The sequence below is a fragment of the Pleuronectes platessa genome, chromosome 6 (assembly GCF_947347685.1).
Source record: "Pleuronectes platessa chromosome 6, fPlePla1.1, whole genome shotgun sequence".
Classification (NCBI taxonomy): Eukaryota; Metazoa; Chordata; class Actinopteri; order Pleuronectiformes; family Pleuronectidae; genus Pleuronectes; species Pleuronectes platessa.
Window position 1 is genome coordinate 27,575,626 of NC_070631.1, and position 19,722 is coordinate 27,595,347.

Here is a 19,722-nt window from a genome sequence, read left to right on the forward strand (position 1 = left end):
CCAGCAGCAGCATTTTGAATCACATTCATTTACATCTATACGCGAAAGACAATGACATAAGGCAATACCCCCTTAAGTGATATCTTTTAATGTACATGAACATGTGCAGGTGAATGACACTCATGCATGCATCAACTACTCACCTATTAAAGGATTGACTGGGGATTTATGAATTAAAAACTGCAGCTCACCATTCGCTTAGAGACTAATAGTGAGGGGTTGAATCATAAAGAACAGTGTGTAAACATGGGGGAGAAGCTCATCTCCTGATTTTGTAGACTGAATCTTTGATTCATGTCCCAGCTTGCTCCCTGCAGGCTATATGTCAGGATTATCTTGTTTTAGAGCTCTGGCTGAGATGACAGCATCATTTCTTCACAAAGGATAGGACCACAGCATTCCTTCTTTCCTTTTGATCAGGGCCAAACTAACCAGTTATGATAACCCCTGATATTTTACTATTTGGCTCCTTCTTATGTGTTTGGTTCTGTATACACCATCACTTTAAAACTAAGTTTGACACAGTGTCCCTCTGCAAGACAAAGCAATACATTTAGCTAATAATGGAAGACCTGCTTAAAATTGGTGTACTTATGTGGCACGAATCCAAACCAGCTTTGCAATTGGTTAAATTGGCAGTGAAATATATAAGCTGGTGAAATATGGTGTTGGGGTTTCATGGAACTCCTGGAACTTTTGCTCATTTTACCAGTCTAGCGTCTGGTCATTTCATAAGATACGATCAGATAAGATAGAATAAGATAAGCTAAAGGGCTACTGCTGATGCAAGATGTTGCATGTAGGGGATATGAGAAGTCCTCCATTATGGAGCAAAGCTCGGCCATCACCCCTCTCTCGTACCACTTCCTCTGTATCCAGGGGGAATCCAAGAACAGGGCCCACCCTTTTGACAATTTTTTCCCGTCTTTCATTGTGGCCCCATGCAGGCACAGGGAGAACATGCAAACTCCCCCCAGAAAAGTCATGGTTAGCCATCACGTGCAAAACAAGTAGCCATCTTGCTGTGCGGTGACAGTGGTACCCACTTCACTGTGTGGATTAGTCTCCAATACTTCTCAGCAGCTATATGGCTGAGTATGGCGTTGAATGTCTACTGCATAGCGTATGCCCTGATATGGTTCCTGGACACTCCCCTCACATTATTCTCTGCTGCGGGTTTTCTCTTTCATATTTTCATGCTATTCTTCTCTGCACACTATTCAGCTCTTCCTCATTCCATATCCTAAGCATGTGTGTTCTGTTCATAAGAGTGATATGGTGACGCACCACCAAAGCGAAAAAATGTTCTATCATATTCTACCACATGTGTTACACTAGTAGTGATTGCTCTAGACCATTTGACCTTCTTCGCTTGTCCAATTAGTGTATGGTTGTCCTCCATGGAGTAGCGCTACATGAAGTAGCGCCCCTTTTAGGGGATTTCAGTCAAGGTGAAAATTGTCCAGATTGCTCTAAAAGACTCTATATTCCAGTCACGTCCCTGAGAGGAGTTCCTATCAGTCATCGTAGTAACGAAGATAAATTGGCAACAAAACAAATAGGACACCCCCAGACCAAATTTGAACATTAAACAAGTTTCTACCAAAGGGGGGAAACCCTATAGATTTTTGCTGGGCTGGTTCTTTATTCTGCTACCATGCATGATGTTCATCCCTGGACAACTACCTAAGTCACTGGCATGCACCATCTGTCTGAAAAGGTGAAAAACGGCTTCAGTTTTCAAGGGGAAGGCAAAGCCTGTGCAGAGCAAGCTTCTGCAATGCATTCTAGCAGTCATCAGGGACCCATAATGGAGGAGGTCAACTCTGCTAAATTTCAATCCATCCAAGCAGATGAAACCGATGTTTCAACACAGACGCAGCTGGTGCAAGTGGAGAAATACTTCAACGTGGACCATTCTTGATCCGATTGTCACACGAAGGCTGCCAAGAGCTTCATCCACAAGATGGAGCTTCAATGGCAGAATCATCAACACCGTGTACGAGAACCTAGATGACCTCAAACAGTGTTTTTAATCCATCTCAGTCATCAGGTTCATTTGACAGTACAACATTAAAGGAGTTATCTGGCTTCATACGGATGTTGCAGGATGATGACTTTCATCAAATCATGCCTAATGTTGACGTGCTAAAACAGCAGCTGATTACTGCAGTCTTCATCAAATCTGCCCTCCAGAGCTTCACAAGCAGTGTGCACTGTGCAGGCCATAGATTACAGTCAAATAATATTGTTACACCCTTCTCATTACAGAACCATGACTAAATGTATACATGAAGTACACCTACACCTAACCCTAACAAACATTGTTGGTCTGCTGCCCTCAGGGACTCTTCTCAGCAGTAGCAGCGACCAAGGATTGGCTTGGGAGAAAAGAAGCACAGGCAGACGTCTGCGATACAATCCTAAAAGGAAAGGTTCTCCTTCACTGATCACCTTGTGAGTGCCACACAACTACAAGCAGAGATGTTTGAACAGCACTGTGGCACTGTCATACATTTCCTGTTGAGGTTCTGAATTCCACTTTTAAGGCACTGTGCAGCTCAAGACATAACTATCACTGCTGTGGTGCACTGGCTCTGTACCAGGTTCTACTGAGATAAAATCAGGAGACGTTGTCTGAGACTGCGGCTCTGCTGAACATCCTCATTGCCACCCCATGTGTTAAGTCTTGATTTTGTTCGGACCCCAAAGCAGAGACTGATACAGGTGAGTAGATACATTTATTTATTGCCCAACAAAAAGGAAGGTAGAGCAGGCAGGGGAGGCAGAGAGCAGGCTGGCTGGTAGAATCCCAGGGACGGCACAAGTGCTGGAGTGAAGGCCAGGCTTTATGAACTTGTCTGCTGCCAACCCAGTCTCATCAGAAAAATGTCAGTGGCAACGTTGGTCAACTTGGAAAGACGTTCCCATCTCACAATCTGGCCTCTCAGATTGTGAGATGGGAAGGTCTCTGTCCGCCCATTGTTTTGCATTGGTGTGTTCTCACGTCACGCGACTCCCAAGTTCCCGTCTGCGGAAAGGAAAACATGGTGGAGATTCCTTGTTTTTTCAGATAAAAATATCATTTTGTAACTTAGTTTGGGCATAAAAATACATTCTGGCACCATTTCTAGCGAGAAATGTGCTCTTTGCTTCCACATTCTTCAGCCAGTTCATGCTTATGATATATATTTTAATAGTTATCAGGAATGTTTTTATCATTGCTATGATGGTTGCTATCAACGCTGCCATGCCGAAAACCATGTCGTAGCATGCTGTTTAAATCATCATCCCTGCGGTGTGTCGTTCAGTGATCGTTGATGTTATTCACGTTATATAATATTAATATTTGATGAAAGATTACACCCTCAAGCGAAGAATCCTGCGATTCCGTTCATACCGAGGCGTGCCCGAGTGCGCATGCGCGAGCGGAACTGTCGTGTGACTGTCGTAAACAACGTTTTTGTAAACATCCTGTCCATTTAACACACAGCTGCTTCATAAACACGGAGCGCTTGAAAGACGACGATGTTATCTTCCTTCTGTCAGGTAAGTAGTCTATTGTTTTTAAAGATTGTTTTCCATTGTTTTTCCCCAGGCTGCGGCCCACGGTAGCCGGTGTTACCTGGGATGTGAATATATGTGTTGGGACATGGTTTTTGTGCAAACCACAGGCCTCATTTCAGTCAAACTTGAAACAAGCCAGCCGCATGTTCTGGAGTGAACTCAGTCTCCCAGAGTGCCACATGTTCCCTTTGTCTTAAGACAGTCAAGGAACTCCGTCTCCCAGGATGTAACAGGACGCTGCATTTCCTGTGGGCTGGGCAATATCACACAAAGGTGTCAAGAACCTGGGGGGGTCACTCCTATTGGTCACTCTGGTCCAAGACCTGTGAGGTCACCGGGGCCAATATAAGGAGATGTCTGCCTAAAATCTCTCTCTTTCTCCAATCCTCCCGAGGGCGGAAGGCTGCTAAAGCCTCTCTTCTCTCATCCCTCCAAGGACGGAAGGCTGCTACAGCCTCTCTTCTCCTACATCGCCAAGGGGGGGGGCCTGGCTGATCCAGCTTCCTTCTCTATCCAACCCACAACCGGAGGTCAGAGGTGCAGCTCCCAGCTCACCCCTCTCAAGGAAATCTCCTCGCCCTTCAAGCTCTACAAAACTCCTCGTAGCGACGCGATGTCCTGCAGGAAAACTTCAACCAGCATCTGAGCACACGGCTCGACAGAATCACGAATGCAGAACTCTACGACCACAAAGCCAGGAGACGTCACAGAACTGCAACTGGACTGCAACTTCTTTTCCCCTTTCCCTCGGACTGGTAACATAATCTGGGCTTAATAATTATACTACGCTAAGCAAGACTGTTTATTTGATCGGTGTGTGTTTATATGTTTGATATGTGTTGTGATATTGTGGCAACAAGTTATTTGAAAGTAATTGTTAGTTAGGCCCTTCACAGGCCTCCTTTGTAGGTCTCTCTGACTCTTGCATTATCTGATTAACATCTACACAGACACACGCATAGTCTCCACCTAGTTAAACCTACCCCCATAAAGCAACCTCAGAAGAAGGGGGGGGGGGGGGGCTCTTATCTTAGGGGCCATTTTTAAAGCATGCTAATTTACATTCACACACACACACACTCACACACCTCCTTGTTAGTTAGTTTGATTGTTTAGTAATTTGTGTTTTTATACTTTATTATGTTCATAATAAATGTTCTTCTTTCACAAATGTTCTGTCATTAATATTGCATAAGTGAATCTTGCCAACTGTTACACTGTTAAGAACTCCATAAAACCTTCATTGTTCCTTATATAATCTTTAATGGTAAAATATTGAGATTTCTAATTGAACTAGATCTAAATGAGACTGATCTTAATCAATAAATTGGCTATCTTTTCCCTTCTATGAAGGGTGGTGCCCCGCGAGAACTTTAACCAATTAAAGTTATGATTTAATATTAATATTTTAAATATTAATGTTTTACATTTTATTTTGATAACCAAATTTATTGAGTGCCTAAAGGCACACCATTCTATGGTAACACTTTTTACGTACTATTGCACAACATATGGTTGGTGAAACCAGTTCAAGACGCTTAGCTCATCATTGAGGGACGCTACAATATAAATATAAACATGAACAGATAATGTAATGGTATAAGGAAACTAACAGAAACCACGAATCAGCCCATAAAATAGTTTTACACGACACAGTGTAGGGTGCAGGGTGAATTTTTGGTTTCTATTTTGTTTGATTTTGGTTTCTCAAATTAAGGATGGTTTATGACTTAACTTTGATTTATGAATGCTTTAGATTAACAAGGACTGTATTTGTCTACCATTACTCCACAATATCAGATCAATTTGGTTTAATTTATAGTATGCAATATGACAATAATGTTTTCAAAACAAGATGTTGGGGCGTTGTGATTCATTTTATAAAACAATTGCTAGGTTCGGTTTTTTAATCAAGGAGGATCCAAGTGAAGCTGCAGGAGTTTCAGTAACTTCAAAAACTTGGACCGAACAGTGGGTTTCGCTTGATGAGGAGCAGGAAGGGCAGACTGGAGAGAAAGAGAAGCCGGGTTGAGGCCACTCCACCATCCACATACATCGAGGAAGATGAGGGAGAGAAATTATCCTACCATTAAAGAGGTACTTTTAAGTTACATACAAGAAACACCATTTTATATTATATACCAAATATAATATTTTATTAAGTCCCCAAAGTACGCTGGGTGAAATACAAGTTAATATCACACTGAAAGAATTTGTATCAATCATCCTTCCCTGCTGTGATTGTTCAACTGGGAAAACAACTTTTTCCACAGGAAGGCAATTAAATTGGATTGGAATGAATCTAAATGTTTTTGGGGAAAAACATGTATGCAGTTTTATCATTCAAGATTGCTTGTGCATTGAAATAATTGCTTTTTGTCTTTGAATTTCACGGTGATACAATCATATACTTTCAGTGGAAATTTCTGATCTAGTTGAAAATCTTGTACGCTGCGGATAGTTCACTATACACTCCTGATCAAAATCTTAAGACCAGTTAAAAAATTGCATGAATTTGCATTTTGCACTGTTGAATCTTAGGAAGGTTCTAAGTAGAGTTTCAAAATGCAAAAAGAAGAAATGGGAACAAGAGTCCAAAAGTTGTGAGCAGGCAATTTATTGAAAACAACAATTTAACTGAAGTAGGCTGTTCATCAGCTGATCAAAGGTTTAAGACCACAGCTCAAAAAAAAAAAAAAAAACTCCTAAAACAGAAATTAAAGTGTCAAAAACTGACTCAGTAATGAGTAGCTCCACCATTATTGTTGATCACTTCAAAAATTCGTGTTTCCAAAAGGCTAGTGCGAATGTTGCGCCAAGTGGTGAAGATGGCTTCACGAAGGGCATCCACTGTCTGGAACTGAAGTCCATTTTTGTAAACTTCCCTTGCCATCCATCCCCAAATGTTCTCAATTGGATTAAGATCAGAGGAACATGCAGGATGGTCCAAAAGAGTGATGTTATGATGGTTATTGGGCTGCAGTCAGCACCAGTAATGGCCTTAATTTGGGACGAGGATCATCCCGTGTCTTGACGGACAGCCATTTGGATCCTCCGGCTCAGCGCTGGTGAGATTTTTTGGGGTCTACCACTTGATTTTTTTGTTCCATAACCCTGAGGATCTTTTAAGATATGCAAAATGACTGTCTTACTGCGTCCAACCTCAGCAGCGATGGCACGTTGTGAGAGGCCTTGTTTATGCAGTTCAACAATCCTACCACGTTCAAAGACGGTGAGCTTTTTTGCCTTTGCCCGTATTCAAATTTTTGCACAGATTTTGGCTTTTAAAGGCTGTGGTCTTAAACTTTTGATCAGCTGATGAACAGCCTATTTGAGTTAAATTGTTGTTTTCAATAAATTGCCTGCTCACAACTTTTGGTCTCTTGTTCCCATTTCTTCTTTTTGCATTTTGAAGCTCTACTTAGAACCTTCCTAAGATCCAACAGTGCAAAATGCAAATTCATGCAATTCACATGTGTGAATTTTTGTTTCAGAAAAGAGCGATGATCCACGGTCAGTGGGCGGCAGCACAAGACTCCGCAAACTAGTCTGTAAGCAAAGTAGACGAAGGCGGTGAGGTTGCCGTCTGCCATCATTGTTATTTTGCTTAAGGGACTGAATATGTTTCGTGCAGAAAAATTTGCATTCCCTTATATCTACAAAAACTGCTTGTTTCACAGACTGCAGTTTTGTTTTGCTTCGATGTGGTGTGCAAATACTAACGCTTGTGGCTCAGGGCCAAATGTCTTGTATCTGTCACTGTGGTACAAGCTTTGAGCCACTTGTAGGCACTTTACATTACAGCAAAATGCCTAGAAATGTCCCACACTAGGGGTTACGGAAGTGCAATATTTGGGTCTCTCTGAGTAATTCAAAAGGAAACATTCCTATGATCCTCTCCAAAGGAAACCCTCCTATGCTTATCTCCAAAGGATCCTTGGTTCCCGATATTTCCCATGTTTCCTATGGTTATCTCCAAAGGAATCAAAGGAAACATATGTATATCAGTTTCCTGTGTTTAGATCTCTCTCATTCTCTCTCCCTCTCTCTCTCTCTCTGTCTCTCTCTCTCTCTCTCTCTCTCTCTCTCTCTCTCTCTCTCTCTCTCTCTCTCTCTCTCTCTCTCTCTCTCTTGTACTGCATCGTCACTCTGAGATCACTGTGACTCCCTGTGTTGATCCTATCTGCAGAAAGCCCCCCGCCCATATTAATTATACACAATTTAGAAGAAAAAAAGATGGTGTGATCCAACCTCTTGTATTTCCAGATTTCCATCACAATAGGCATGGTGAATGAAAGGAGGCAAAAGGGAGAAAAAAAATTAAATTGTTCAATTGTATTCATTAACCACTGTTCCCCTATCATGAGGCCACTTAAAGAGGACAAGTGATAGATGAATGTGCAACATTAGGTACTGATCTGGATCCATTTCCACTGAGAGGGAGACCGCTGCAAACAGAGCAGGCGTCGGCTTCGACCCTAGCCCCACTTCCAGAGTTCAACTTTGTTGTGGAGGAGAAGGTAGGCAGGGCTTTCAGCTTGCATTTCACATGTGGAAGATGTGCTTATTTTACAGAGAAGCTGAAGATGGCACAGCCAACGGCTTGGAAAAGCCAAGTTTGCGGAATAGGAAGGGGAAGAGGACGAGGAAGAGGAAGAGCTGAAGCTTGTTTCATATGCGCTGAAGCAGGACATTGGGCGAGAAATTGTCCTGATAATCCGCACAACACAGTGCTACTGACCAGAGGTGTCAAGTAACGAAGTACAAATACTTCGTTACCTTACTTAAGTAGAAATTTTGGGTATCTATACTTTACTGGAGTATTTATTTTTCAAACGACTTTTTACTTCTACTCCTTACATTTTCACGCAAATATCTGTACTTTCTACTCCTTACATTAAAAAATAGCCTCGTTACTCCTATTTCATTTTGGCTTGTTTTCATTCCGGTTTGTCATCGTTCAAAAACATTAAACCCCCCTCCTCCCTCCGGAGGAGCGAGGAGAGGTGCCCGCCGCAAGCGCGGGAGGACGGCCAGGCCGAGGCCGCCACACATCCGCACCGGAGGGTTCCGAAAAGTAGCAGAGCAAAGGAGGAGAGCAAAGCCAGAGCTGCGTGCGGCACCATCCTCGCAGCATCAGCCATCCCCCGCCTCCGCTGACGCGCCTCGCTGTCAGGTCCGTCGGCCATCGGAGCAGGCCGGCAAAGACGCACGGAGGTGGGTGGAAGAAAGGAGCAGGAGGCACCGCGTGAATGCAATACGCTTCCGTATTCTTCTGTTGATTCTTTTTTTTCTTTTATCTTGCCATTAAAATAGGCCATCACTTCTCAAAATAACTTCATGACTTTAATGCTGTATCTAGACCCACATACATAAATCGATTTTGTCCTGTATTGTTAAATGTTAGAATATCAAATTTAATCAAAAGGCTGTTATGTGGAGTGGAACTTCTAGCTCTAGGTCCAACCCTCTTCCTTTGATGTGCGCCGCAGGATGATGTGCGGTGATGATGTGCCGCAGGATGATGTGCGCCTCAAGACGATGTGCGCCGCAGGATGATGTCGCCGCAGGATGATGTGCGGTGATGATGTGCGCTGCAGGATGATGTGCGCCGCACTGTTAAGTGGGGCGGCATTGCTAGCTCTACGATCACCCCTCCTCCTTTATCCGGGCTTGGGACCAGCAAAATGAGCCAAAAGAGACACTCTGGCAGAGCAAGTTTTGTTTTTCATACGTTTTTTTTTTTTTCAGGGTCCTGAAAGGGTTTAGTTTTACCACGTTCCACACTAGAGGTCTGGAAATGTTTCAATTCTTAGATGCATCATGATGTGGACTCTGCATCGATGAAGAGACTGAACTCAATGACTCATGAGGTGCTGTCATTTGCCAGCACCTCGGCACACAAAACACACTGAGGACGTTGCTCAGTCGTGCCAGTGAGCCGATCCGAGGACCTCACTAAACCATCCAATCGGTAGTAGCGACGGACGGTGTGTACAAAGGGCAGGGCCTCAGCAGGCTGTGAAAGACTGTTGAGTGTTGTTGGGGCTCATCTTCAGTTCAGGTGGAGCATGCATAGGCTCAAATAACTTTGAGAACCTGCTGCTTTTGCGGCTGAACAAAGCCTATCGGTAGTGTTGTTGTACATAGATTTAGTCCAAAGGTCTCATGGTCTCTTCCAATAAAGGTTATTGATAACATTCCACTGAAGTTTGACTTTTTGCACGATTACAATACTTAATGTCAATAATTAAGACATTCCTGCGAAATGCAATGGGCCTCCAATGTCTGAATGCTCGGTCATGAACATGCCTGATTTGAATAAGATGTCACAGTCTGCTCATCTCCTGTCTGCTGGTATTTTTCCACTCACCTGTCTCTGCTCCACTCTGCCAGTCAGCCACACCTCCTCATCAGGCCAACTCTCCACACCTGTGACAGCCCTGGCTGCATTTAAGCCTGCTCCTGTCTCTGCTTCAGTGCCAGATTGTCTTGTGTTATGCCTGACTTCCAGCGTGTTTTCCCCGGACTGATCACCTGTTGTCGATCCCCGACCTGCCTGCCTCGTCTCTGCCCTGGATATTACCTCAGCCTTCTGTCTTCGACCACGAGTTTCGCCTATTCCCTCCTGGTTACGCTCCTGCTCGGCTCTGTGGCTACACAGCTCACCACTGGACCTGTCTGCCAGCTAGGTAACCCATCAGCTGTGACTTTACCTTCAGTCAGCGACACCAGGCTCGCTCCTGCTCGGATCTCGCAGATGATCACTGTGAGCAAAGACTTTTCACCCTGCCACTGTTTGAACTGTTAAAGACTGCAGTGAACAATAAAGGTCATTACCGACTGGTATTTCGTCTGCCTGTGCTGCTTTTGGGTCCTCACCATATCCGTGACATACGAGGGATATTGATCACTTTTCTGGTTTAAAAGTGAGACAAGCCAAATGTCTACTTTAGTTTTCTATTTTTCCTATTGCTATTGCTGTTAATTGGTGAATGTGTGCACTTTCATTTGCACTTAAAGATAATTAATCTGCAAAACCCTTTTATTATTTGCATTTATATTAACTATTATGTACTTGCAGTTTATTTATGTTTGTCATGTTTACAATCATACCTTACCATTGTCATGTTATAGTTATTCATATAAATGTTCACTTAATGCAAGTTACTAGCACTAGATACTACATTTATATTATTGGGTCAGTGCTTGTACTCAAAAAAACAATGTTAATGAATACTTCTAATGTGTTTTACTTGTATGTAGTCTACTTCTTTATTAATGGTAAAGCAGATTTCTCTTTCCATGTTCAAATTGAGAATTTACCTTCAAGAATTTGAAGGTAAACTGATGACAACAGTGGACTGATCATATTCATCGTAGAGCCAACATAATGTCTATGAAGACTCCTGAAGTAACATTCCACAAATAGGCCTAGCTTAGTATGTAGCTGAAGGGGAAATCTTTGTACTGTATTGCCATCTAGGGGTTATAGGTATTGCTATGTGAGTTCGCCAGAAAAAGACAATTATTGTGCTACCAATTAATTTACCTTAGTCATAATCCCAACAATTGCCCCCCCCCCCCCCCCCCCCCTAAAAAAATCTGTGAAATGTTTTCTAACATTGAAACGGGAAGTAAAAGTAAAGCAATAGAAGGGATTTCCACATTCATGGACATTTTAACAATCAATATAGTTCACTTCAAACAAAATCTTCAATATTTACTAATTTCAAAGTACTTTAAGACAGTTTGTCTTAATACAAAAAGTGGGGTTTTATTTTCATGCATTGTATGTTTTTACTCAAATACACATTATTCAATAAAAACACATGTACTCAGAAACCCAAACTGGTGTTTGCGACATTTCCGGTCACAGCTGTGCAGGTTTGCTTTACGACACTTGTGACATACCAGAAGTGTCAGTCGCTGCAGCAAAGAGCGACAGGTGGCTTTCTCTAAGCTGAAGGCAAAGTCAGAAACGAAACTCACAGACGTGACCCTCTGCTGACGGTCATACAAACCCGGCGAGTGAGAGGACTGCAACCACGATGCGAGAAATAACAGTTGATTTCCGACAGCTTTCCTTCACGGCCCTAGCCACCTAGCTAAGCTAACCCACCCGGATGCTAGTGAAGCCAGTTTGCCAGCTTTGAGCCCGGAACATGTTGTGAGCGGGAGACGAATTCAATGTGACTCCCTGACATTTGCACCCCGTGGGCAGCGTTTCCACTCGTGGCTGGGCATCCATCATTCTAACACAAAATGTGGCTCCAGCAGAGACTTAAGGGGCTACCGGGCTTGTTGTCAAGCAGCTGGGCGAGAAGACTGCTCATAGGACTGCTGCTCTTCCTCATCTTCTACTGGTACCTGGGAGCGGAGCGCAGGTTGAGGTTCTTCAGCAGCTCGGCCATGCCCGGCGGGGCGGCAGGACAGTGTCTACAGGCGGAAATCCACCGGTGGAAGTCGCTCGTAGACCGAGGAGAGGGAATATACAGCACACCTCAGGAACAACTTGACACACCGTTTGTATCAGGTAACGGCCACATTTTGATTGACATTGACTCTAACAAACTGTGGGTGGCGTCGTCCTCGCAGCCCGGCTCAGCCCCGGTCCATCCAACTGAGTATTCACCGAGAGTCGGCGTGCACCTGGAGGGGAAGCGGGCCGAGGCTCAGGCCAGCATGCTGTGGTTCCGGAAAGGTTCCGTGCTGTCGGTGCGCTGTGCCTCCCTGCAGTCATCCCGGGACTGTGTCAGCATCAGAGAGGAGTTCATCGCTCACAGAAGCCGACCCAACGTCTATCTTCAGCGAATCCACATCAACAACCTGTCTGACAGGCCCACCTCCCTGGACGTTTCCTCTGGCAATCCCTCCTTTGGTAGCAAATTCTCCACCAGCGATGAGAAACTAGAGGAAAAGGAAATACTGCTCTCCTCTGGCAGAGTGCCTGTGGAAAATAATCGCATGGTTCTGGTGGTAGTGGTCACCAAGAAGCTGAACAGCAGGATTCAAGTCCCTGCTAAGTCAGAGTTCACAGACAACATTGTGTCAGTGGTCTGGACCTCAGAGCCCATCGAGCCCTCCAAGCTGGAGGAGACCTTCATCAGCCTCAGAGAAGGAGCCAAAAAGGAACTGGGGGAGCTGCTTAGAGCCAGTGTGGAGGAGCTGGTTGTAGATCACCAGCAAGCGTGGATGGATCTCTTCATTTCAGGTGAGCTGAAGCAGCAGTAGCAGCAGCTGCTGCTGTGCTTTTGAGGGGCACACTGATGTTCCATTAGATTTGAATTCCATCTACTATAAACCCTACTAAACACACTACTAAAGTATATTACCATGCTATAATGAGACGATTGTGGTAATAAAATCCAAAATTTCAGACAATGTGAAGTACTTCAAACTTGCCTGCAATGTGTGGAAGGGCAATAAAAAAAGCCTTTAAAATGGTTTAAAGTCAACAGCCCATCTACTACTGACCAATCTGATCTCTGGAAAAACCGATTCATCATTCCTACAGGATCCTGACAGGGACAGCAAAGTTCACAGTAAAGTGAGAAACATGCAAGAGAAGTAGATATTCTTACAGAAAAGAGAATTGTATTCATCTGTGTTCTGTGATTGTCACAGAACACCTGACAGTGTTGATTATTTTACCCTCATTATATCAGTTCAGCTCAGAACAACACAAAGAGAAATATACACTAAAGCCTCAGATTTTATTTCTTTTTATGAATATATTGTTCACATTGTTCAATATTATAAATATAATAATATATTTATATATTCAATCAAACATTAACTACTTATATCCCTTCCTCTTCTGTCTGACATCACTTCACGTGTTTATCTGCATCACATGTTCATTTGTCAATCATTGAACCATAACCATAGCCATAAACTCAATAAAATTCTTCTGATCATTTACAGTTTATTGTCAGCCTGACTTAACCTAATAACTGGACATTATCTCTAGTGTTTCTGTTCTTCTGATCATGTGATCATATTGTTCACAGGTCACACTTTTGGGCCACACCATCAAAGATCTTAATGAAATTTGACATGCAGAGTTTGCAATATGAGAAACATGGTACATATCTTAGGTTTCTAAGATAGTGTGTGAACAAAGTTTAAACCTTTTTAGAAAGACTAAAATTGACTGGTCCAATTCTTCTGATTGATTTCAGCTCTTATTGATTCCAATATGGTCAAACATTGGTCAAATGGTAAAATTACAAAATATCTTCCTTTTTTTAGAAGCAAAGACAAAATAGCAGCATCAAAGTCTGGAAGGAGCAGAAATTAAGAATGGCCACTGCTATGTAGAGGCTCTGTGCCACCTCAGTAGAATAAACATTTAGCTTAGGATTCTGATTCCACACATGTTGAATTTCTTTGAATACATTATCAAGTATATTGCTTGTGCCTGACCATGCACTAATCACTAAGTGCTGTTCAACAAGATTATAAAGAATTAGTGATGTGATGCTACATCAGATAAATACTGATCTCAGCAACGAGTCGGGAACCAAAGCCCAAAATATCTTCGATTGATCGATCGATCGATTATTGTAATTGGCTTGTAGCACATGCACTCTCCTCCTGTAGAGTGACATAAAGGGAATACTAACAATGTTATGACTGGCTCTGTATGGGATGGTATCATCAGCAGGCATGGTGATAACTGTATAGTGGTTTTGATGGTCAATTGACGAAGCAGGATTTCACATGGTTGCTATTGAACAAGTTTCAATACGAATCTGTGTGCTTTAAACAAAAACATGAGATCTCAGCAGCAGAATTAATATGTTACTTCATGCCTCTGCCTCAACAGTTCTGACTCAAGGCCAAGGCATTTTGCAAACATATAAACCTGATTAATACAGCACAGTAACCGTTAGGGTTAGGGTTATTTTGAAAGAAATCGTTTGTTGCTCTCAAGGGACGAGGTCACAGTAGTTTGTCACAAGACATAAAAAAAATGTCCATCCAAAATGTCCTTCAGTCTTTTTAGTGTTGCATTGTAATGTTTTATATCTTTATTATTTTCTTCCCCGATTTTTATTCAACTCAGTCCTGAATAGGATTTTAGTGGTAACCCAGTGTCACCGTTACCATGTATGAATGTTGATGATTATCACACATTACTTTTACTTATTAGTGGTATTGAAGAAAATGCAACAGAAACCAAGAATCTCACATTGACCCTGTCGACCTGTCAGACTTAGAATCTTGTTTCGTTGTACCACACAGACAAATACACAGAAAATTACAGACACCTGCAAGACTAATTATCTCCATCGACTAGGGGTGGGCAATTAACCACAAATGTATCAAAGCTGGCCCTCCCCCCTTTTCCCCGCTGGCCAGCACTCACTTTACACATTACCAATGAACACCAACACTAATCATGAATTATAAGGACCCGTACAGGACTTGAAGTTTCATTTGTTTGATTCGCTCTAGAGTTTATGAAACACGTATTTGTAAGGCAGAATCATCTTTCATTAATTGTTATCGAGGTGAAGTTCAGAATAATCGTGATATTTGATTTGAAGTCATATCGCCCATCCCTACCATCCACCAAACTGACCTATAAGCCTCTCTGGGGCTTGGCAAACACCAGTTTCAAGAAATAATAAGTAAAAGCATTTGTGTTTAAGTTAAAGTATGGTCAGAATTTTATGTTAATTACAGTAATGAACAAAAACATAACACACAAATTATTCTATTGCTTTGGTCAATATTTAACATATTCAAATGTGTTAGAGATATTTATTACAGATTTAAAGAAACACATATAGGGAGTTTGCTGTTCACTAAAAGGATCTGCTGATGTAAACCAAGTCAAAAAGGAGAGACCTCTAGTGACTGTAGATAAAGAGTCATGTGAAAGATCTGTGTTGTTGCCGTCGTTATTTTGTAAATAGTTGAGGAGTCTGCTGACAAGATCGTGATCAGAATTCACAGGTTTTATCAATTAAATCAAATTATCATCCCATAAAAATGTTATGGACAATGTATGTGCCATTTAAAAAAAAAAAGCCAAAAGCTCTAGAAAAGCCAGTAAGTGGAGGTTGAGTTAAGATGGTGTTTTTGTCTAATTGCATCATCTTACAATCACAGTAATAAATCATTGCATTTGCTTCTTCATTCATTCAGGTGTTGAAATGAGGAAGATCACAGACTCCCATACGCCATCAAGCCGCACGGTGAACACCACCCTCTACTACATCCTCTCATCCTCCGCGGCTCCCCTGCTGGACCGTAGGCTGAGCAACGAGGAGAGCGATCGGCTGGAGTCCAGCCTCAACTACGCTGACCATTGCTTCAGTGGCCATGCCACCATGCATGCAGAGAACCTGTGGCCTGAGCGGGTGAGCAGTACAGCCCAGATCCTGCAACTGGTCACGCTATGGACCTTGACTCTGCAGAAGAGAGGCTGCAAGGTACTCGTTGCAGCTGGGGCCCATGGAACAATGCAGGGCATGGTGCTCAGCTTTGGTGGCCTTCAGTTCACAGAGAACCACCTTCAGTTTCAGGCTGATCCAGACGTGCTGCACAACAGCTACGCCTTGAGAGGAATCCACTACAACCAGGACCTCATCAACCTGGCAGTGCTGCTGGATGTTGAGGGGAAGCCTTTTCTTCATGTTTCAGTGAAGCAGCAGGATAAACCAGTGAAGCTGTATGCTTGCGAGGCGGGCTGTCTCAATGAGCCTGTGGAGCTGACATCAGAGGTCAAAGGTCACACCTTCCCAGTGATGGTCACTCAGCCAATCACACCGCTGCTCTACATCTCCACAGACCTGCGCCACCTGCAAGACCTGCGTCACACCCTCCACCTTAAGGCCATCTTGGCCCATGAGGAGCACATGGCCATAAGATACCCAGGCCTTCCCTTCCTTTTCTGGTTCAGCGTGGCCTCTCTCATAACTCTCTTCCATCTTTTCCTCTTCAAGCTCATATACAACGAGTACTGTGGCCCTGGCGCTAAGCCCCTCTTCAGGAGCAAGGTATAAACTGTGGCAACGGAAAAACAAAAAAACTGCAAACTGATAAACTATGCTCATCTTTTTCCTTTCATTTGTTTTTTGTCTTTTTTTGACTTGCGTGTGTTGGCAAAGATTCTTCTTTCCCTCTCTCAGTGCTCTCTCTGTTGGTTGGTTTCTTGGTTTTGACTTTCTCCCTCTCGGTGAGTACTTCCTATCTCATGTGGTATCCTCTTGGAGTGGGTTGTTACAGTAGCCTTACACACCTCGCCTTCCCCATATCACAAAACATGATTCCACAGGTCTTGTTCAATGGTGGGGCTGATAAAGTTTTTCACCACAGCTGTTGTCTAAAAGAAAAGTGAGCAATGAAAAATGTGATCGAAGTTGAAGGCAGTAGAGTAGCAACCTCCATTCAGAGTCAGACTTCACAGTTTCAATGAACCATCTGATGTATGGCGTCATCTTAGCACAGCATCTGTTCCATGTTTAGAATGTAACAAAATTGCTGATTGCAATGGAAGAAAAACAAACACAAGAATAATTTTTTTCTTTCACGTCAGGAGGTGATGTTTCACTGCATTAATGCCACTTTGTGACAGCACTCCCATTGTCCTGTCTTAGCATTCTTAAGGGAACATATCAGTGTTTTCCATTTACAAAAAAAGACACATTTTACAGGGAATATCACAACAAGCTAAGGGTTGTAAGACTGTTCAAAGCTGCACATTGAAGGTGATCTGTTGAGTAATGTTGTTAGGGTATACATCTTGTGCATACTCAAGGACATGACAGTGAAACTAAAAGCAACCAGAGACTGCTCATAAAAAAGTATTACACCACTTCCCCCCACTGCACAAAAATGAAGCTAAAATACCCTGGATATGGGTGCTGCCATCTTGTATTAGGGACATCATGTGGAGCTAGAATAGACCATAGGTGTAAATGTGAGTGTTGACCCTGTGATTCGCTAGCGACCTGTCTAGTACCCCCCTCTCGCCCAATGTTAGCTGGGATTGACACCAGCTCCCCCTTAAAGGTTAAGCAGAATAAATTATGGATGGATGGTGTACTTGTTAGTTTGATCCATTTCCGATGCGCTAACAAGGAGGGGCTGGGGTTTATGACTGCAGCCAGCCACCAGGGGGCAATATCTATGTTTTGGCTTTACTGTTGGGAGACATGTTGTCTTTATTTATATTGAGTCACTGGATGCAACAAGTTTTTGGGTGGTGTCAGGAAAAAGAAGGCTGCGGGCCGGTGTAAACATGGATGTTAACTAAACAAATGTGTACTAAAGAGCTAAATTCATATCAGAGCTTTAGTGTGTTTATAAGAAACCTCCACATAGTACCTTTGACTTTGGCAGGGGTAAGAGCAGCTTTAATGCTGACCCTCACACTGGAACTGACACAATGGGGAGCACTGACTCGCTGATGGCCAGGGAAACCCTTAAATCTGCTTGCATCACTGGTTTGCAGTGAAGAAACATGATCATGATTTATAGTACATGATACTTAACATTGGTATGGTCCTTTCCCTGATTATCTACTTTGCTTTTTATAGGTCTGATCAACAGTACCATCAGTAATGATAGAGTATTCACAACGACATTGGGAAAAACTGAGAGGCTCAAGTTTATCACCCAAACTGTCAGCACACAGTTGTCGCTGTGCAGGAAGAAAGTAGTATTCACATGTTCTCAATTGACCACCAAATGAAGTGGTTTAGATTACCCGCAGTTTTGTTTCCACTCTGTCTGTTTCCTTGTGAGCTACAATACATTTTACTGTTCATGTGAGATTGTTGTCATGGATCAACCCAAATCAAATTAATCCTGCAAACAATAGAAGCCCAAATTGGACCTCATTGTAGTGTGGTGGTGCTAACTTTACAGATGTCGTTTTAAAAAACATGTTGACATGATGGACCGTTAGGGCAGATTATGCTGAAGGGTAAACGTTATTTTCTGATCAGCTTGGACTGTGTGCTCACTTTTCAGGAACCTTTTCTGCTATTCCTTTTTCTTCCTGACTTTTGATGATGTTTTATATTGAACCACTCAATTAAATTAACAAGAAATCTATGGGTTGGCTTTGGCTCTTCACTATTGACCTGTCACCTTTCTCTGGCACACTCACACTTTTCTCATCCTCAGCATGTCTATGTTTTCTCCTCTCTCCTGGGAAGCAGTGTGGATGGGTTGGGTAGTATTAGTCAGGTTCCCAGCTCATAAATCAATCTAACCCCTTACCCCCTTTCTGACTTCACCAGGTCGCCAGCAAAAGTGAGGATGGCTGCTGCAACACCACAAGCGCCGCTTGAACGCTGCAGTGCTGTGCACACATACATCATGTAGCGGTGGTTCTGCTTGAGCTTTGGCAGCATGCAAGATGTTAACATGGGTGTGCTGGTGCTGAATCTGAAACGGTCTCAAACAATTTCTTTGTTTGGGCCTGCATTGTGTGGAGAGATACTCCTCCAGATCTGCTGGTGAGAGGCTGCAGAGGCATGGAGGTTAAAACTGGCTGAGTACAATCAACACCAAGTATTTTGACAGTTGGATTTTTTTTTTGTTTTTCAGGTTCTGTGCTTCAGCATTAAATTTCGCCAAAATTTTTGTACCCCAGAAATTTTGGAGAAATTTAATGCTGAAGCACAGAACCTGAAAAAAAAAAAAAAAGTCCAACTGTCAAAATACTTGGTGTTTCTTGGGCAGCTGTTGTTTCAGTGTCAACCCTACAGGTTATTGAGATTGATTTATTTGTCAGTATGAAAAGTAAAGAGGTGACCATGTAAGTCAGGAAAAAATAATGAGGTCTAAGACAGCTAAAATCTGTCACAAATATCAAAGGTTTGTTTGGACACTTTCTAAAAAATAACCAAAATGTCAAAGATACAGTTTGACCGGGAGCACAAGACTTTACAAATCCATGCAAACGCACATGAAGAGACCAGCATGATGAAATAAGATATCAACCTCCAAGTGGTGGAAAGAGGACAGGTAGGAGAGCGAACAGGAACAGTTCTTGAGGTAAAGCCTACACCTCAACTGTCCCACATAGCACTGATTCTCTCCACTGGAAGTGACACACTATTATTTACTGATAAAAAGGATGAACAGTGACAAGTCATCATTTAACAGGACTACAATACTAAAAAAAAA

General features: G+C 42.7%; 1 protein-coding gene across 1 annotated transcript; it reads left to right on the forward strand.

Annotated features, from left to right (window-relative positions):
• The first annotated feature begins 11,440 nt into the window (after positions 1 to 11,440).
• On the forward strand, positions 11,441 to 19,197 carry kiaa2013 (KIAA2013 ortholog). Its single transcript, XM_053423878.1, has 3 exons — positions 11,441 to 12,781; positions 15,727 to 16,580; positions 18,831 to 19,197. Exons 1-3 carry the CDS (start codon positions 11,833 to 11,835, stop codon positions 18,879 to 18,881), a joined length of 1,854 nt encoding a protein of 617 aa, XP_053279853.1. The 5' UTR covers positions 11,441 to 11,832; the 3' UTR covers positions 18,882 to 19,197.
• Positions 19,198 to 19,722: the final 525 nt, after the last annotated feature.